At 47.2% G+C, this 15557-nt stretch overlaps 1 protein-coding gene across 2 annotated transcripts; it reads right to left on the bottom strand.

Moving 5' to 3' along the window:
* Nucleotides 1-1982: 1982 nt before the first annotated feature.
* On the bottom strand, nucleotides 1983-9711 carry C14H8orf33 (chromosome 14 C8orf33 homolog). 2 transcript variants are annotated; one of them, XM_072775663.1, is made up of 5 exons: nucleotides 9606-9711; nucleotides 9212-9520; nucleotides 8978-9062; nucleotides 8748-8894; nucleotides 1983-2252 (listed from the first exon to the last, which is right to left on the bottom strand). In XM_072775663.1, the coding sequence occupies exons 1-5, from the start codon at nucleotides 9609-9611 to the stop codon at nucleotides 2215-2217; spliced, it is 585 nt and encodes a 194-aa protein (XP_072631764.1). In that variant the 5' UTR covers nucleotides 9612-9711; the 3' UTR covers nucleotides 1983-2214. The 2 variants fall into 2 exon arrangements, with proteins under 2 accessions (XP_072631764.1, XP_072631763.1); XM_072775662.1 differs by lacking the exon at nucleotides 1983-2252 and adding an exon at nucleotides 7668-8281 and having other exon boundaries at nucleotides 9606-9692.
* Nucleotides 9712-15557: the final 5846 nt, after the last annotated feature.

The raw sequence follows: 15557 nt of genomic DNA, 5'->3' as shown, positions 1-15557 counted from the left end.
GGTGGCTCAGCGGTTTAGTGCTGCCTTCAGCCCAGGGCCTGATCCTGGAGACCAAGGATCAAGTCCTATGTCGGGCTCCCTGCATGGAGCCTGCTTCTCCCTCTGCCTGTGTCTCTGCCTCTCTCTCTCTCTCTCTGTGTCTCCCATGAATAAATAAATAAAATCTTTTTTTTTTTTTAAAAAGAGTGGAAAAAAAAAGTAAAAAAAAATAAAAAAAATAAAAAAAGGGTGGGTTTGGACCTGACAGTACCAGGGGCTCACACTCTCACAATGTGACCTGGACTCTCTCCAATCCTCCATCCTAAGTGCTCTGGGGGTGACCCCATTCACAGACATGGTCTCTCTCACTGCATCTGGAGCCTCCAGCAACTCCAGGCTGGCATCCCCTCATTGTCTAGTCTACTGGGAAGCGTTTCTCCTTCCCTTGAGTTCCAAGAAGTCACAGATTTAAACATCTTTGGGCTTGGGGCACATTCTCATCCTTGAAACCATCTGAGCACCCAGAGGATGGAGCATGGGATTGCCTAGATTTGGATCATACACCTATCTTCAAGATGGGTGGAACACAGGGTCTATACTCTGGAACTCTTTGGTTGGGAGACAGATGATTTTATTGCTCAGTAAATCAGTGAGAGGTTTGAGGATTATTCCACAGCCCAGAATCCACATTTGGCATGCTTTCTTGAGGCCACAGTTCCTGGGTTGTACACGTGGCTCTCCAAGACCATGCAGCCTCAGGAAGAAACTACCCGCTGGGAGACATGGTTGGTCCTATATTCTTGATTCCTTATGAATATGCATGTCAAAAGTTACACTATAACTGGGAGGCCAAAGGATTGCAGGGCCAGTGTGTGGTATGGTTATTCACAATAGGAATATATTCACAATGTTTGGAGGGTAAGAGGTTGTAAGGAAGGAGGTATTTGTCTCAACCACACAGGTGTTGGGAATAGAAACATCCCAAAGGGCTGTCTACACAGCTCATGGACCTGTTAAATCCCCTAGTAACTGGCCATAAGGGTTGTCAAGACCCAGGCTGGCCTGAGCTGGAGGACCACAGATGCCTGCCTGGATGGTTGGAGGCCAAGGACTGTCCTTTCTGAGACCTGACTGTCTAGTGCTGATCACTCAACTAGGACGGAGGATCCAGCTGTCGCTAGGAGAGCAGCACCAGCCCACAAGAATAGACTGCCCATGGTAGGTTTTCTGGTAACCCGTAGGCCACTGCACCCAGTCCTTTATAAAGTCACACACATCTACTGCATGCCCCCATGGGTCAGGTCTTTGCTGGAAACTTGGGCTGCCTAGGCAGAGAGGAGCTGGCAGATGGGAGGGTAGAAGGACTGCGCATGATCTTGAGGCCTTCCAAAACCCTCATCTGGGGTTAAGTTGAATTTCAAATAGTGACCAGGAAGATACTGCACTCTTCTTCTATTACAGCCCAACATTGAGAGCGAAAACCCAATGTTCCAACTTAATCGCTAATACAAATGTGATCAATGGTGAGTCCTGTCCATCCTAGGCCCAGTTAGAGGTGAGATAGAGGATAGGGAATAGGGCCGCTTACGCTAAAACCAAACTCTGACCTAGACACTGACCCTGACCCTGACCCAGGGGGTGAACAAGACCCTGACCCAAACCCTGACCTGAAACAGAACCTGACCCAGGCTCTGACAATGACACTGACTCTGAGCCAGACCCTGATCCTGATCTCAAGCCTGCCACTAGTATTTCCATTCCTTATCACAAATATATGGATGTGGGGTGGCTCAGCAGTTGAGCACCTGCCTTCTGCCCAGGGCGCGATCCTGGAGTCCTGCTTCCAGCTTCTCTTTGGAAGAAGAAGAGCCTGCTTCTCTCTCTGCCTACGTCTCTGCCAATCTCTGTGTATGTGTGTGTGTGTGTGTGTGTGTGTGTGTGTGTGTCTCATGGATAACTAAATAAAATCTTTTTTAAAAAACCCAAATATATGGATGTGAACATAGTTTAAATACATAGTTTATTTTTCCAACTGTTGCATATCATGAATGATCCTTATAGAATTTTGTGTGCACAATATAATTATTCCTGTCTTTTTACAATTGAGGATTAGGGATTGAAGTGTTCTTGCATGTAGTTTGCATCAAAAACACTTCAGCTTTGTTTCTCGTTGTAATTGTTTTATTTTTCAATTTGACTTTACCTTCCATTACACAATGATACCTTTCTTCAGCATCACCTGCACTTGGGGAACACCCAGATTAAAAGTAGTGCTGGAAAAAAAAAAAAAAAGTAGTGCTGGAGAGGAGGCTTTCTTGAAGAATAACAGAAAATATCTAGCATAATATGTCATTCTGAACTATGGAAACACTCAAAGAAGCTGTCTCAAAGAAGCTATTTTCAAATACATATATTACAGATCATGTCATAATTAGATGAGGACTTTTTATCAATTACTTAAATATAAGCGTTGAAACCTGAAACATTCTTCAATGGTAGCATGAGCCTTGGGAATTTAGCAAGGTAATACAGGGTTCATTAATTAAATATGAAATTTCAAGTGTTAATTGTGACATTTGCCTTTTGCTCAGCACTGAGATTTTATTTTACTCTTTTAAAGATTTTTAAATTTTATTTATTGGAGAGAGTGTGTGTGTGTACAACTGGGAGGAGGGGCAGAGGGAGAAGCAGACTCCCTGCTGAGCATGAAGCCTGGCACAAGGCTCAATCCCAAGACTCTGACATCAATGACTTGAGCTTAAGTCAGACACTTAACTGACTGAGCCACTGAGGTGCCCCAAGATTTTATTTTTCTTGACTAATTTTCCCAAACATGGGTTCTGATTTCATTTAACTACTCTCAATATATAAACTGAGGGTTCTTCTTGCAGGTACTTTAAAAAGCTACAGATTTCTAGTCTGGAGGAAAACCTTAACTCTTGTCCAACTATCAGATGTTATAACTACTGTGATATCCCTCAGAGCTATGACAAAATACCTCACCTGTTATTGTTCAGACTCCCTATGGGTCTGTATGCAGGAAAAACTAGGTCCCAGGAAAATCTCCCTGAATCTCTGCTTTAATGATAGCCCTTCTAGTCCATGTGGGGAAATGCCCAACCAGACAGCCAAACACCTGCAGCAACATCCCTCCCCATCTCCCAGGGGAGAGCCATGTAATTACAGGTAAGGTTTCGTTATTCAGTCATCATTTATTCATACATTTAATTAATTCACCTAATAATTCCTAAAACTTAATAATTCCACTATGTAATCAGTAAATTATCCATTTGCCTTGGAATGCCCTCACGATCCACCTTGCCTGGTTAATTCCTACTCAGTCACTTTCCATCTTGAAAACATCGCACTTGAACAAAATTTTCCTTGTTGATTTAACAAATCAAATGAGGCTACCAAAAATGTTCTGCAAGGTTTTGATGTCTCATAAATGGCAAGATTCAACAGGCTGAAGAGACCTAGGAGCTGTCCAGCTACTGAAAAATATGCTACATGACACCTAAGAGCAGCCATGGATCCTTTAAATTACAGTCAAATGTCTCTTTTGTATAAGAAGTGATAGGAAAAAAAAAAAAAAAAAAGAAGTGATAGGAAGCCCAGAGTAACATCAAGAGGGTTAGATAAACAAGCTTGAGGCTTAGTAAGCCTCCCAGACATCATCCAGATCACACAACAGAACTGGCCTCCAAACTGTACAGGAAATTAGTGCCACCCCAAAACCCTATCAATAGCATCGTTCAGAGACGACAACGGGACAAGGACACTACCACACTGCTGTCGGTAATAAATGAGGGGAAACTGCCATCTTATGGCAACTAAAGTTGACAAAACAGTTTTGTTTTTTATTAGGACTTTATATTGTTTAAACTTACAGTAGACATTCACTTGGGGGATAATAAGTTAATGTATATTGTCCCAGTGAAAGTAAAGGTAAATATATTTTAAACTTAGGAAGATTTGCAACTGGTGATTTTGCTTTTATTCTTTTTTGATGTAATAGGAAATTTTTCAAATATAGTGAAGAGAATGGTGTGATGAATGCCATGTACATATCATTTAGACTCAATAATTAGCCATATTTGCTTCACATTTTTGTATTGTAAAATATTGTAAATTACAGACATAACAACACTGCACATGTAAATATTTCAGTATGCACTTCTAAAAATACCAACCAGTACAATTTTCCACAGAACTACAATACCATTTCTGAACCCAATAAAATCAACAATTCTCACACATCATCAGTATTCGGTCAGGAGGGGTTTTCCAAAGAACAATTAACATGAGAGGGCATACTGAAGACATAACCAGGAGAAATGAAATTTGCAAGTCTTAGAATCTATTATAGTATCCCTATGAAAGACAACAAAATAAATACCTCCCTGTACACTGAAGAGAAATAGAAGAAATATTTTTGTCCATAAAATTATCAGGGAATGGGCAATGTAAACTTAAAACTATGCATGAAGGACCTTCCCCATAGCTATGTGTAGAAATATGTCCAAATGTTCTGTGACTGTTTTGTTGGTGGGAATGTGTTAAGAATTACTGAACCTGAGACATTACACCTCTGTTTTCTCATAGATGCAGACAGACCACTGTGTGAAGTGTCCAATCACTATGCAAACAGTAAGAGAGGTTGCCACCCCCCAAAGGTGTGATCAGATAGGTTTTGGAGGAAAGCTCTGGCCAGCACAACTCTCTCCTTTCTTCTCACAGCTGTGATATTTGAGGGCTTTGTGCAGCTCTGAGTCGAGGTCAACAACAATCCCTCAGCTACATCCTCCTCATCTCCCTCACCCTGTGCTCCCTCTGCTCCTTACTCTTCATTGGCCACCTGCATCCACTGGCAATCACATTTAGTGTGTGTACTATAGGTCTTTCCACTGTTTTGCCCAAAACTATCACTGTGGTCACGGCTTTCAGGTTCACGTCACCTGGGAGGAAAATGAAGTGTGGATCAGTGTCATGGGGCATCTAATTCTGGCATTTCCATCTGCTGATTCAAGCGACCCTAATCTGGCTAGGAAGGTCTCCTGGCTCCACTAACACATACACTCTGAGTCGAGATATTCAATCCGTTCCAAAATTCTACCAATCTTTCCCTACCAGGTGTGCAGTGGATCTCCTTTTACATTCCATTTCTCAAACCACTTCTCTGTCACCAAGCTTTATTTTATTTTATTTTTTTTAATTTTTATTTATTTATGATAGTCAGAGAGAGAGAGAGAGAGAGAGAGAGAGAGAGAGAGAGGCAGAGACACAGGCAGAGGGAGAAGCAGGCTCCATGCACTGGGAGCCCGATGTGGGATTCGATCCCGGGTCTCCAGGATCGCGTCCTGGGCCAAAGGCAGGCGCTAAACCGCTGCGCCACCCAGGGATCCCTCTGTCACCAAGCTTTAATTCATTTTCTCTATTTTCCTGTTACAAAAGTCTTTCCCACACTCCAGTCTTGAACAAGTCTTTCTACTTTTCCCTCAGCATTCCTAAAGGTTGGTTTACAGCTTTATGTCTTCTACTCCTCTGGAATTCACTATCAAGAATTGCAAGAAACTAACATTCCTTTCTAAGGAAAACAACAGGGAGAGGGCTGAGTGTCACCTGTTTCTGAAGCTCCCCCTGAGGGCATCCACATGACCAGAGGCGGAGGGACAACTGAGCCCAGGACTCCAAGGGCAGAACTGGAGCGATTTTTCAGGCCCAGGAGCCGGGCTTTTGGTGAGTCCCACAGGAGTGGTACAGCAAGCAGGCAAATTAGGCTGGGGACTTCTGGATAGCCACAGGATACCTGGGGCATGTGCAGTGGCATGTGGGCATTAAAGGGGCTTCCAAAACCTCAGGGGATGCCAGCGTACCCAGTACAGGCACTCAGGTGAGTGATACACTTCCATTTTTCAGGAGACAACACGACTCAAATAAGGGGAAGGTTTCAGTTTTTATTAGGACTTTATATTGTTTAAACTTACAGTAGACATTCACTTGGGGGATGATAAGTTAATGAATATTGTCCCAGTGAAAGTAAAGGTACACATATTTTAAACTTAGGAGGATTTGCCATTGGATTTTGCTTCTATTCTTTTTTGATGCAATAGGAAATTTTTCAAATATAGTGAAAAGAATGGTGCTACCAGAAAGAATATAGTCCACCAAGAACTGAGCAGGTGCTGATCTTTCTTTCTTTCTCTTCTTTCTCTTTTCTTTCTTTCTTTTCTTTTCTTTTCCTTTTCTTTTCTTTTCTTTTCTCTTTTCTTTTCTTTTTTGTAGAATAAATGATCATTGTCCAGTGGTATTTGTGTCAGACATGTGGGTGTAGCTCAAAGAACCAAACTAGGAAGAACCAAACATGAGCTGTGGAGCCATGGAGCTGGTGTTGAGACCATCACACAACAGGGCCTATTGCATAGACCAGACCACTGAGGCCTGAGAGCAGTGCAGGGAAGTCAAGGTCTCCAGTTAACCTCATCTAGCACCACCCACACCCACCCCATTTATAGATGGGTGAACTGAGGCCAGGGTAAGGGGTCTGACTTAGCTGTGCTTTCCCAACATGCAAGCCATGTATGAAATAGCACCAAGAACAAGCTAGGTATAGGCTGAAGGAGCATCCTGAATAGAAAAATAACCTGAGAGGAAAGCAGGGTTGATGGTACAGAGACTCTTGTCTTCAGATGATTCCTGTTTCCCAGTCTCCATGTACCATGTTCTCCAGAGTCCAAGATCTCCTACAAGTGGACTTTTAGTGATATCAGGATTGAAGCCCTTGAGGAAGGATTGATTTGATTATCTCAGGAACAGACAAGTCAGCAAGGTAGGAACAAGAAAAGGGGGCCACATCAGAGAAGTGGTCAGGAGCCTAAAAGTGTGCAGGCCCCAAATGGGACCTTTCACATATCTAAAGTACAATAAAGTCACTAGGTCAGAGAAACAGGACTCAATATACGTGCAGAATCACTGGCTGCATTGAACACACAAGAGGCAAGAGTGATGTATGGATACAAACCCCTGGAGGCTCACACAGCAGTCAGGGGAAGAGCCAGGGCCAGGACTAGTATGCCGAGCAGCAAAGAGAAAGCTCCAAATATCATAGATTTAGTTTGCAGACAGACCTCCTATCAGAACACATGTGTGGGAGGAAAGCAAGAAAGGATAACACAGGTCTTTGGCCTAATCAACTAGGTGAGCAGTATAGCTATTAACTCAAAAGCAGAAGACAAAGGAAGATTTAGGGACCAATCAAATGTTTTGGACACGTCAAGTTTGAAATGCTCATGAAACATCAAAGTAGAAATGCTGAGCAGGCAGGCTGGGATGCAAGCTTGGGAGACACGAGCAAAGGCAGCACCACAATTGAAGAGGGGGGAAAAGGCCACCTGATTCCAAGCAAAGGAAGTCCTGGGAGTATCTCCTGCAGCAGCCAAGGTCCGGAGAGGTCATCTACTGAGGGTCAACTCAGGTCTTCGGCCAGGATTGTTAGGACAAGAAGCTCTCTGCTCCTAAGAAGAAAGCTTGGCCTTCTGGGAGCTACACTGGCTCCCTAGGGAGGACACATGCTCAGGAATGAAGGTAAAACAAAGGACCAAGCACCCTGGTGAGCCTAGAACCCAGCCAGGACAGACACCTGCCTCTTCTGTATTTATTTAACAGACGTTAGCACATGAATTCATTGATCCATTTTTACAAAAAATAGTTTTATTAGAGCAACATGATATTATGATATAAAGCACTACACCATTTGACACAAAGTTCTTTTATAAGTGAGCACCAGTGTACAGTTCTATAGCTTCCTCCGCGGTCCTTATTACAAACAGCTGCCTAACCTCAGCCTAAAGATGAAGTGCAACATTCTTTCTACAATATGCTGAACACTCACTTCAGTTTATTGTAGAAGTTTCCTAAACAGACATCCTTCTTGTCGCGGGATGGACATTTCATCTGAAAACTTACAAACGGTCTTGTGCTTATCTGACAGTACCCAATAGGCTGGTTCCACATCCGTCCCACAGCCATGGCACCAGATCCACTGGGCAGCCACGAACGGACTAACCTCACGTCTGTCCAGCAGAGCATTCCCGGAGAGGCTCCACACAAGACAAACCCCCACACCACCCAGGCAGGGGAAGTGTTCCAGCATGGAAGTCAGGCTAAAAGAAATTGAACCTGAACTCTTCATCAGGGGTATCCTGGGTGGCCTTGGCTACACCTGCCTGGCGAGGCCTGCAGACCCTTCCGCTCTTCTTTCTGGTGGCCTCACCTACAGGCTGCACCTGAGCCGCGCGGGCCGCTGTGGGGGAGGCGACAGAAAGTGTCGTAACAGAGTAGTAACCGCTAACATTACCCTGGCCATTCACCTCGAATCTCTTGGGGCAAATCAACGGATTCATTCCTCAAAATCTGAGGGTAGGTGTTGGCATCAAACCCCACCCAGAATCACTAAGACCGGCACCCTGAGTGGCTCAGTTAAGCTTCCGACTCCATGTGGGCTCAGTCACGGTCTCAGCGTCAGGAGACCCAACCTCTCTCCCCTGGCGCATAGTCAGTAGGAGGGTGCTCCAGCTTCTCTCACCGCCCCTCCCCCATCCCTCTCACCGCCCCTCCCCATCCCTCGCAGGGCCCCAGCCTTTCCTCTCCCAGCGCCCTCAGGCCTCTGAGCCGACCCACCCCCACCAGCCCTGTCACTCTGGGTTCCTCCGGTCCTGTCACCCCCTAGGCCCTTTCTCCGCACCGCCTGGGACCACCGGCTTCCTCACCTGCCCTGAGCGCCCGCAGGGCGTCGCGCCGCTCGGCCTCCATGCGAGCCCTGTAGTCCCCGAACAAGGAGCGCATCAGCTGCCTCTTCCGCGGCAGGGGGGTGCTGTCGCTGCGCAGGCTCCGGATCGCCCCAGCGGCCTGCTCTCCTGCCCGCAGCAAGAGAGGCCTAGTAACCGCCTCCATCCCGCTGACGGCCCCCGCGGCCCCCCCGCCCCGAAGGACCCCTCACTCTGTTTCGGACTCGGTCTCCGCGTCCTGAGGCCCAGCTCCAGCTGCTCCACGCACCAAGCCAGCTCCCGGGCCAGCTGCTCCTCCTGCGACGCAGCGAGGAGAGCGGCCGTGAGGCGGCGGCAGGGCGCCGGGGCCCGCGGCCCCACCCCACGGGCACCCGCGAGCCCCGCGGCGGCCGCCACGCCCTCGCCCCCCCGCGCGCCCGCCCTTCCCGACCGAGGCCCGCGCGTGCCTGAGCCTCCGCGCTCCGGGGCGCTTCCTCTGGGGCCGGCTCCTCTGGGTCCTTCCCGCCGCCACGCGCCACGGGGGCCCCGTTCCGGTTTTTCTTCTTCTTCTGGTTCTTGGCCGCTCCGTCGCCCCCACGTTGCTCGGGGCGGCCCCCGGGGGCGGCGTCACGGCCGGCGGGGGGCCCGGAGCCGAGGCGGGCTGCGGGGGGCCTCACGGCGGAAGGACTCGCGGCGCCGGGCGGCGACCCAGGGGCCCGGGGGCTGCGGGGCGTGCGGGCGGCGCCTGGGCTTGCGGCCGCTGCTGCGTCTCGGGCCTGGAGAAAAGGGGCAGCGCCAGGGTCAAAGCGGGCCGCGCGCGGCGGGACCCCGGCGCCCCCGCGCTCACTGGGCACCGCTCACCGCCATGCGCCGCCCTCGCCGCGGAAGACCGCGCAGCGCCCGAGCTGCCCGCCGAACAACCTCCTCCGGCAACGCGGCTGCGGCGCCGAGTTCCGCTGGGCACGGACGGGACGGGGCGGGGGGCGGGGCTATGGGGGGCGGCGGCGGGGCTGGGAGATGGGCGGGCGGAGGCGGGGACTGCAGGCTCAGGCCTCGCAGCGGCCGCTGGGACCCAGCGCAGGCTCCGAAGGGGCCCCCGGGGCCGTGTTCTCGCGCCACCTACTGCGTTGCAGGCACCGCTCAGGATGCTAGGACAAGGCCCTGCACAAGGGAACGCTCCGACCGCTCGCCTGGTGGGCGGGGAAAAGCCGTCCCAGAGAAGCGTCGTGAATAGCGGCCGAAACGAGGGCGAGCGCTCGGCGGAGACCTCCGGGCAGCAGCCCGCGCCAGGCTGGCGGGACAGGTTGGGTAGCGGGAAGGAGGCGGGGCAGGGGCCGCGGGGCAGGTCAGGGCGTTGGGCGAGCTCCGGCCGTGCAGGCGCCGGGGACAGGCCCGAGGTCCGCTTGATTGTCAGCGCGAGGGGAAGCCTTTGACACACGCTGGTCCGCAGAGTGCTGGGGTCTCACTCGGATGTGCGTTTGAAAGACCCCTCGGCTCTTGGGACGAAGGCCAGACGGGCGGGCGGCAGGTGAGGCTGGGAACGTGGAGGGATGCCCGAGACGCGGGGGAAGAGCCTGCGCCCTTGCGGGTGGCCTGGAGGTGAGCACTGCCGCAGGAGGACGCAGCAGGAGCCCGTCCCGGTCTGGCTTGCCCCTCCCCGCCTTCTGCCCAGGGCGGCCCCCCACCCTCCGGTACTACAGACCGGGTGCCTCCTCCCAGCCTGGGGCTCCAGGCGTCAGTAGACGTCCTCGGGAGGAAAGAGCCTGCAGCAGGGCAGGAGCCGGAGTGCTGTCCGAGGATTCCGGTCGGGGAAATCGGGGTACCAAGTGTCGTTTCCTGAGGCAACAGATGGGACGTGTTGCCTGCCTGGGCTGGGAGGTCTCGAGGGTGTCAGTTTGGTCATCACAAATAGTTGATCTATTATTTATTGCAGGGTAACAAGTTGTCACACAACTGAGCTGATCGAAAACAGTAAACATCTGGTACCGTTCCCGAGGAAATCTAGCAACAGTGTAGCCGTGTGATTCTAAGTCAGGGTCTCTTGTGACCCCTCTTGAAGGGAGGAATATCAAAAACCTTTAGACAGGGCCGCCTGGGTGACTCAGTGCTTAAGCGTCTGCCTTTGGCTCAGGTCCTGACCCCGGGGTCCCAGGGTCCACACCCTGGGCTGAAGGTGGCGCTAAACCGCTGAACCACCCGGGCCGCCCATTGAGGGCCATTTTAAATGGAAAAATCACCAAAAAGCACAAGAATGTAAAAAGTGTAGCATTGAATATACTATGAAAAGGACACTGGCTTACAGTATGAGAGCAGTGTCGCCTGCTCAACCTCAGCTGGGAACAGGTAAGTGTAGTGACCCAGAATTGTCATTATTCTGTGCATGTCCATGAGTGACTGTGAAAGTATCAGTATAGGTTTCGAGGGTTACAAGTAAATTTTAGCAACCAGATGAATTTGCAAATATGGAGTGCTCAATAATGAAATTGTATGGATCCCTGGGTGGCTCAGCAGTTTAATGCCTGCCCTTGGCCCAGGGCATGATCCTGGGTTCCCGGTATCAAGTCCCACATCGGGCTCCCTGCATGGAGCCTGCTTCTCCCTCTGCCTGTGTCTCTGCCTCTCTCTCTCTGTATCTGTGTCTCTCATAAATAAATAAATAAATAAATAAATAAATAAATAAATAAATATCTTTTAAAAAATGAAGATTGTATATATAAACATATTTGAAGGTTAAAGTCATAAAAATGCACATAACTATCATCCAGTTGAAGAAACAGAACATTATCAATGTCTTTCAGGACTTCTGCATGTGTATACAACATAAGTACGGATTTCTAAACAATACTGCCTAGTTTTGCATGTTTTGAACTTTACATACATTAAATCATTCTATATGTGTTCTTAAGTTTGTTTTTCTCAATGAATTTATGAGGATTATCCCTGTTGCAGCATACCATTGTACTTCACTGTCTTCAGTGACGACGTGATGATAATAAATATTCCACTGTATAAGGAAACCCAAGAATAAACACCTGAGTTTCTTATACTTTTTCTATTATAAACAATGCACTAGGAATATTCTTGTCTGTCTCCTCTGTTCAGGTATTTCTCCATATCTTGAGCAGAAAAGCTGCGTTATAGGGTTTTTTCACTTTCATTATAGTACACTTTGATGAAAAGAAATTCTTTTTTAACATCTGTTTTTGTTTTTTATTTATTTGACAGAGTGAGAGAGAGCGCAAGACTGAAGGGGGAGCAGAGGAAGAAGGAGACTCCCTGTTGAGCAGGGAGCCCAACACTGGGCTGTACCCCAGGACTCAGGGATCATGACCTGAGCCGAAAGCAGACAGGCAGGCGCTTAACAGACTGAGCCATTCAGGCGCCCTGATGAAAAGAAATTCTTATTTTTATTTTTTAAATATTTTATTTATTTATTCATGAGAGACACAGGCAGAGAAAGAGAAAGAGACACAGGCAGAGGGAGAAGCAGGCTCCCTCTAGGGAGCCCAATGTAGGACTCGATCCCAGGACCCTGGGGTCACGACCTGAGCCAAAGGCAGATGCAGATGCTCAACCACTGAGCCAGCCAGGTGCCCTAGAAATTCTTATTTTTAACAGTATTAAATGTATCAATATTTTACTTTCCCTCTTTACGTCTTACAAGCCTTTTGTTAACCTGGGATCATAGAGATAACCTCCTCTGTTATAAATTTTATGTCTTTCCCTTTCATATTCAAACTTTTAGTCTGGAAGTGATTTTTGTGTCTTTCGTAATATAAATTCAGTTTTGTTTTTTAAAATATGCATAATCAACTTTTCTAACCTCATTTGTGGAATTGAGATCTGCAGGAATTGAGATCTGTTTAAAGTTCATTTCCACATTTGCATGGATGTAGGCATTTTAACAATATTTGTTCTTCTAATCCATGAGCATGAAATATTTTTCCATTCCTTTGTGTCTTCCTCAGTTTCTTCCATGAGTATTCTATAGTTTTCAGAGTACAGATCCTTTACCTCTTCGGTTAGGTTTATTCCTAGGTATTTTATCGGTTTGGGTACAATTGTAAATGGGATCAATTCTTGGATTTCTCTTTCTTCTGCCTCATTGTTAGTGTATAGACATGTGACTGACTGGGATGCCTGGGTGGCTCAGTGGTTGAGCGTCTGCCTTTGGCTCAAGGTGTAGTCCTTGAGTCCCAGGATTGAGTCCCACATCCGGCTTCCTGCATGGAGCCTGCTTCTCCTTCTGCCTGTGTCTCTGTCTGCCTCTCTCTCTCTCTCAGGAATAAATAAAATCTTTAAAAAAAAAAAGAAATGTGACTGACTTCTGTGCATTGATTTTATATTCTGCGACTTTGCTGAATTCTTATATCAGTTCTTGTAATTTTTTGGTGGAGTCTTTTGGGTTTTCTACATAGAAAGTCATGTCACCTGCAGAGTGAGACTTTGACTTCTTCTCTGCCAAGTTGGATGCCCTTTCTTTTTTGTTGTCTGATTGCTGAGGCTAGGACTTCCAGCACTATGTTAAACAACAGTAGTGAGAGTGGGCATCCCTTTATATTATCAGACTTATTGTAAAGATTGGCAGTTAAGCAGAGTGGCATTAGAGATATACAAAAAGTAATTTTAAAAAAGAGATATACAAAAAGCCTTTTTTAAAAATTATTTATTTATTTATGATAGTCACACACACACAGAGAGAGAGGCAGAGACACAGGCAGAGGGAGACGCAGGCTCCATGCACCGGGAGCCCGACGTGGGATTCGATCCCGGGTCTACAGGATCACGCCCTGGGCCAAAAGCAGGCGCCAAACCGCTGTGCCACCCAGGGATCCCAGATATACAAAAGCCTAGTGGAACACACTGCAGAGCTCTGAAATACATCCATGCAAATTCATTTCTCACCTAACTTCGAATTGATGAGGGTTTCTTTCTCTTTGTGTTTCTCTCTCTCTCTCTCTCTCTTTTTTTAAAGATTTTATTATTCACAAGGACACAGAGAGAGAGAGAGAGAGAGAGAGAGGCAGAGACACAGGCAGAAGGAGAAGCAGGGTCCCTGCAGGGAGCCCAACGTGGAACTCGATCCCAGGTCTCCAGGATCACACCCTGGGCCGAAGGCAGGCTCTAAACCGCCGAGTCACCCAGAGATTCCCCCTCAGTGTTTCTCTTCAAGCTTGGAGATGACATACTGTATTTCTATTCTTTTACGGTTAATCTTGAAATTTTAACATGCCTTCTTAATGAATAAATGTCTTAGGTTTGTCAATATTTTTACTTTCCTCATGAATGACCTCTGATTAATCCAGTTCTATTCACCCTTTCCTGACTCATCTGCTATTCCTCTGCTGACTTTATTTCTAATTGGTTTTTTTTTTAATTTTTATTTATTTATGATAGTCACACAGAGAGAGAGAGAGAGAGGCAGAGACACAGGCAGAGGGAGAAGCAGGCTCCATGCACTGGGAGCCCGACGTGGGACTCGATCCCGGGTCTCCAGGATCGCGCCCTGGGCCAAAGGCAGGCGATAAACCGCTGCACCACCCAGGGATCCCTCTAATTGGTTTTTAAACCTCCCAAATTAGACATGATTTTTATTTGCAGTCAGTGTTTTTGCTAGCAAGCTGAAATGATCAGGTCAGAACACAGGATTCCTGCTCATGGGAAAGTATATGATGTGTCTTGGGCACACAGATCCTATCTGCACCAGTGCCAGTCACTAGGTTTACAAAGACATGTTAGAGACAGCGGCTTCTAGAGAAGCCATAATTTTAAAAGTCCAGAGGACAAGTTCACACCATAGGTTAAGGCTAATATTTGGGTATAGAGAAATAACAAATTTGTGTATCCTTTCCTCAATGGGAGAGCAGAAAAGGAGTATAGTGTAGTGGTCAAAAGCACTACTGCAACAGCAGGAATGTCTGCATTCAAATCTCAGCTCTAACACTTAATGTGTAAACTTTAAAGAAGGTACTTAATCTCTCTGATCCTCAAGTTCTTCACCTGTAAAGTAGGGGGGAATAGATGCACCTGCCTTCATTGGTTTGTTGCCAGAATTAATTGAAACAACGTAAAGAGCTTGGCACAGTGCTTGGATAAAGGATCGTCTTGTGGTTGGCACACATGGGTATTTTGGCTCTCCACCACCTGCCCCCTTCTTAATAGCACCCAGTTTCTTTTTGGGGAACTGCCTCTGCCCGCTGTGTGTAATCTTAGAGGGATGATAAATCAAGATGTCTTCTTAGGAAGCTGAGTCATAAGCTTCCTCTCCCTGCCACAGTCCAGTCAGGGAGAACATGTGACCTATGTACATGAATCAGAGAAAAGCAGAGGGAACACTGGTAGAAATTTCACTTAGCGGAGTGGACAGTTCTGGCTATGTGGAGCCTGCTGCCCCCTGTTCCTCCAAAGCATCCTTGCTTCCTACACCACCTCCCTTGATTCTGCAAGTTTCCCAACTTCAGTATTTCCTCACAACCAAGAATCCAGATAAAACAATGGGGATGCTGACAAATCAAGTGTCACTGAGTGTGGGCTTCATGCTGGATCTTTGCAGGAGTCCTGAAATTGGAGTGTTTAAGCTTGTTATCAAAGGAGCTCAAAGAGGAAGAAAGTATAAAATCAGGGACCCCAAAAAAAAGACAGCCTATTTCAAATTCTCCCTAACAATGGAAAAGAAGAAACTGAATTTTTTTTAATTCATTACTACACACTGGGTATTCAATTAGGAACTCAATATACTTTTCTCATTTGTTTAAACAACTCTGTAAGAAAGGAATTATTCTCTTCTTAATAGAAACCAAGGCTCAGAGTATT

The sequence above is a fragment of the Canis lupus genome, chromosome 14 (assembly GCF_048164855.1).
Source record: "Canis lupus baileyi chromosome 14, mCanLup2.hap1, whole genome shotgun sequence".
NCBI classification, from domain to species: domain Eukaryota; kingdom Metazoa; phylum Chordata; class Mammalia; order Carnivora; family Canidae; genus Canis; species Canis lupus.
This window is presented reverse-complemented; position numbering and strand designations above follow the sequence as displayed.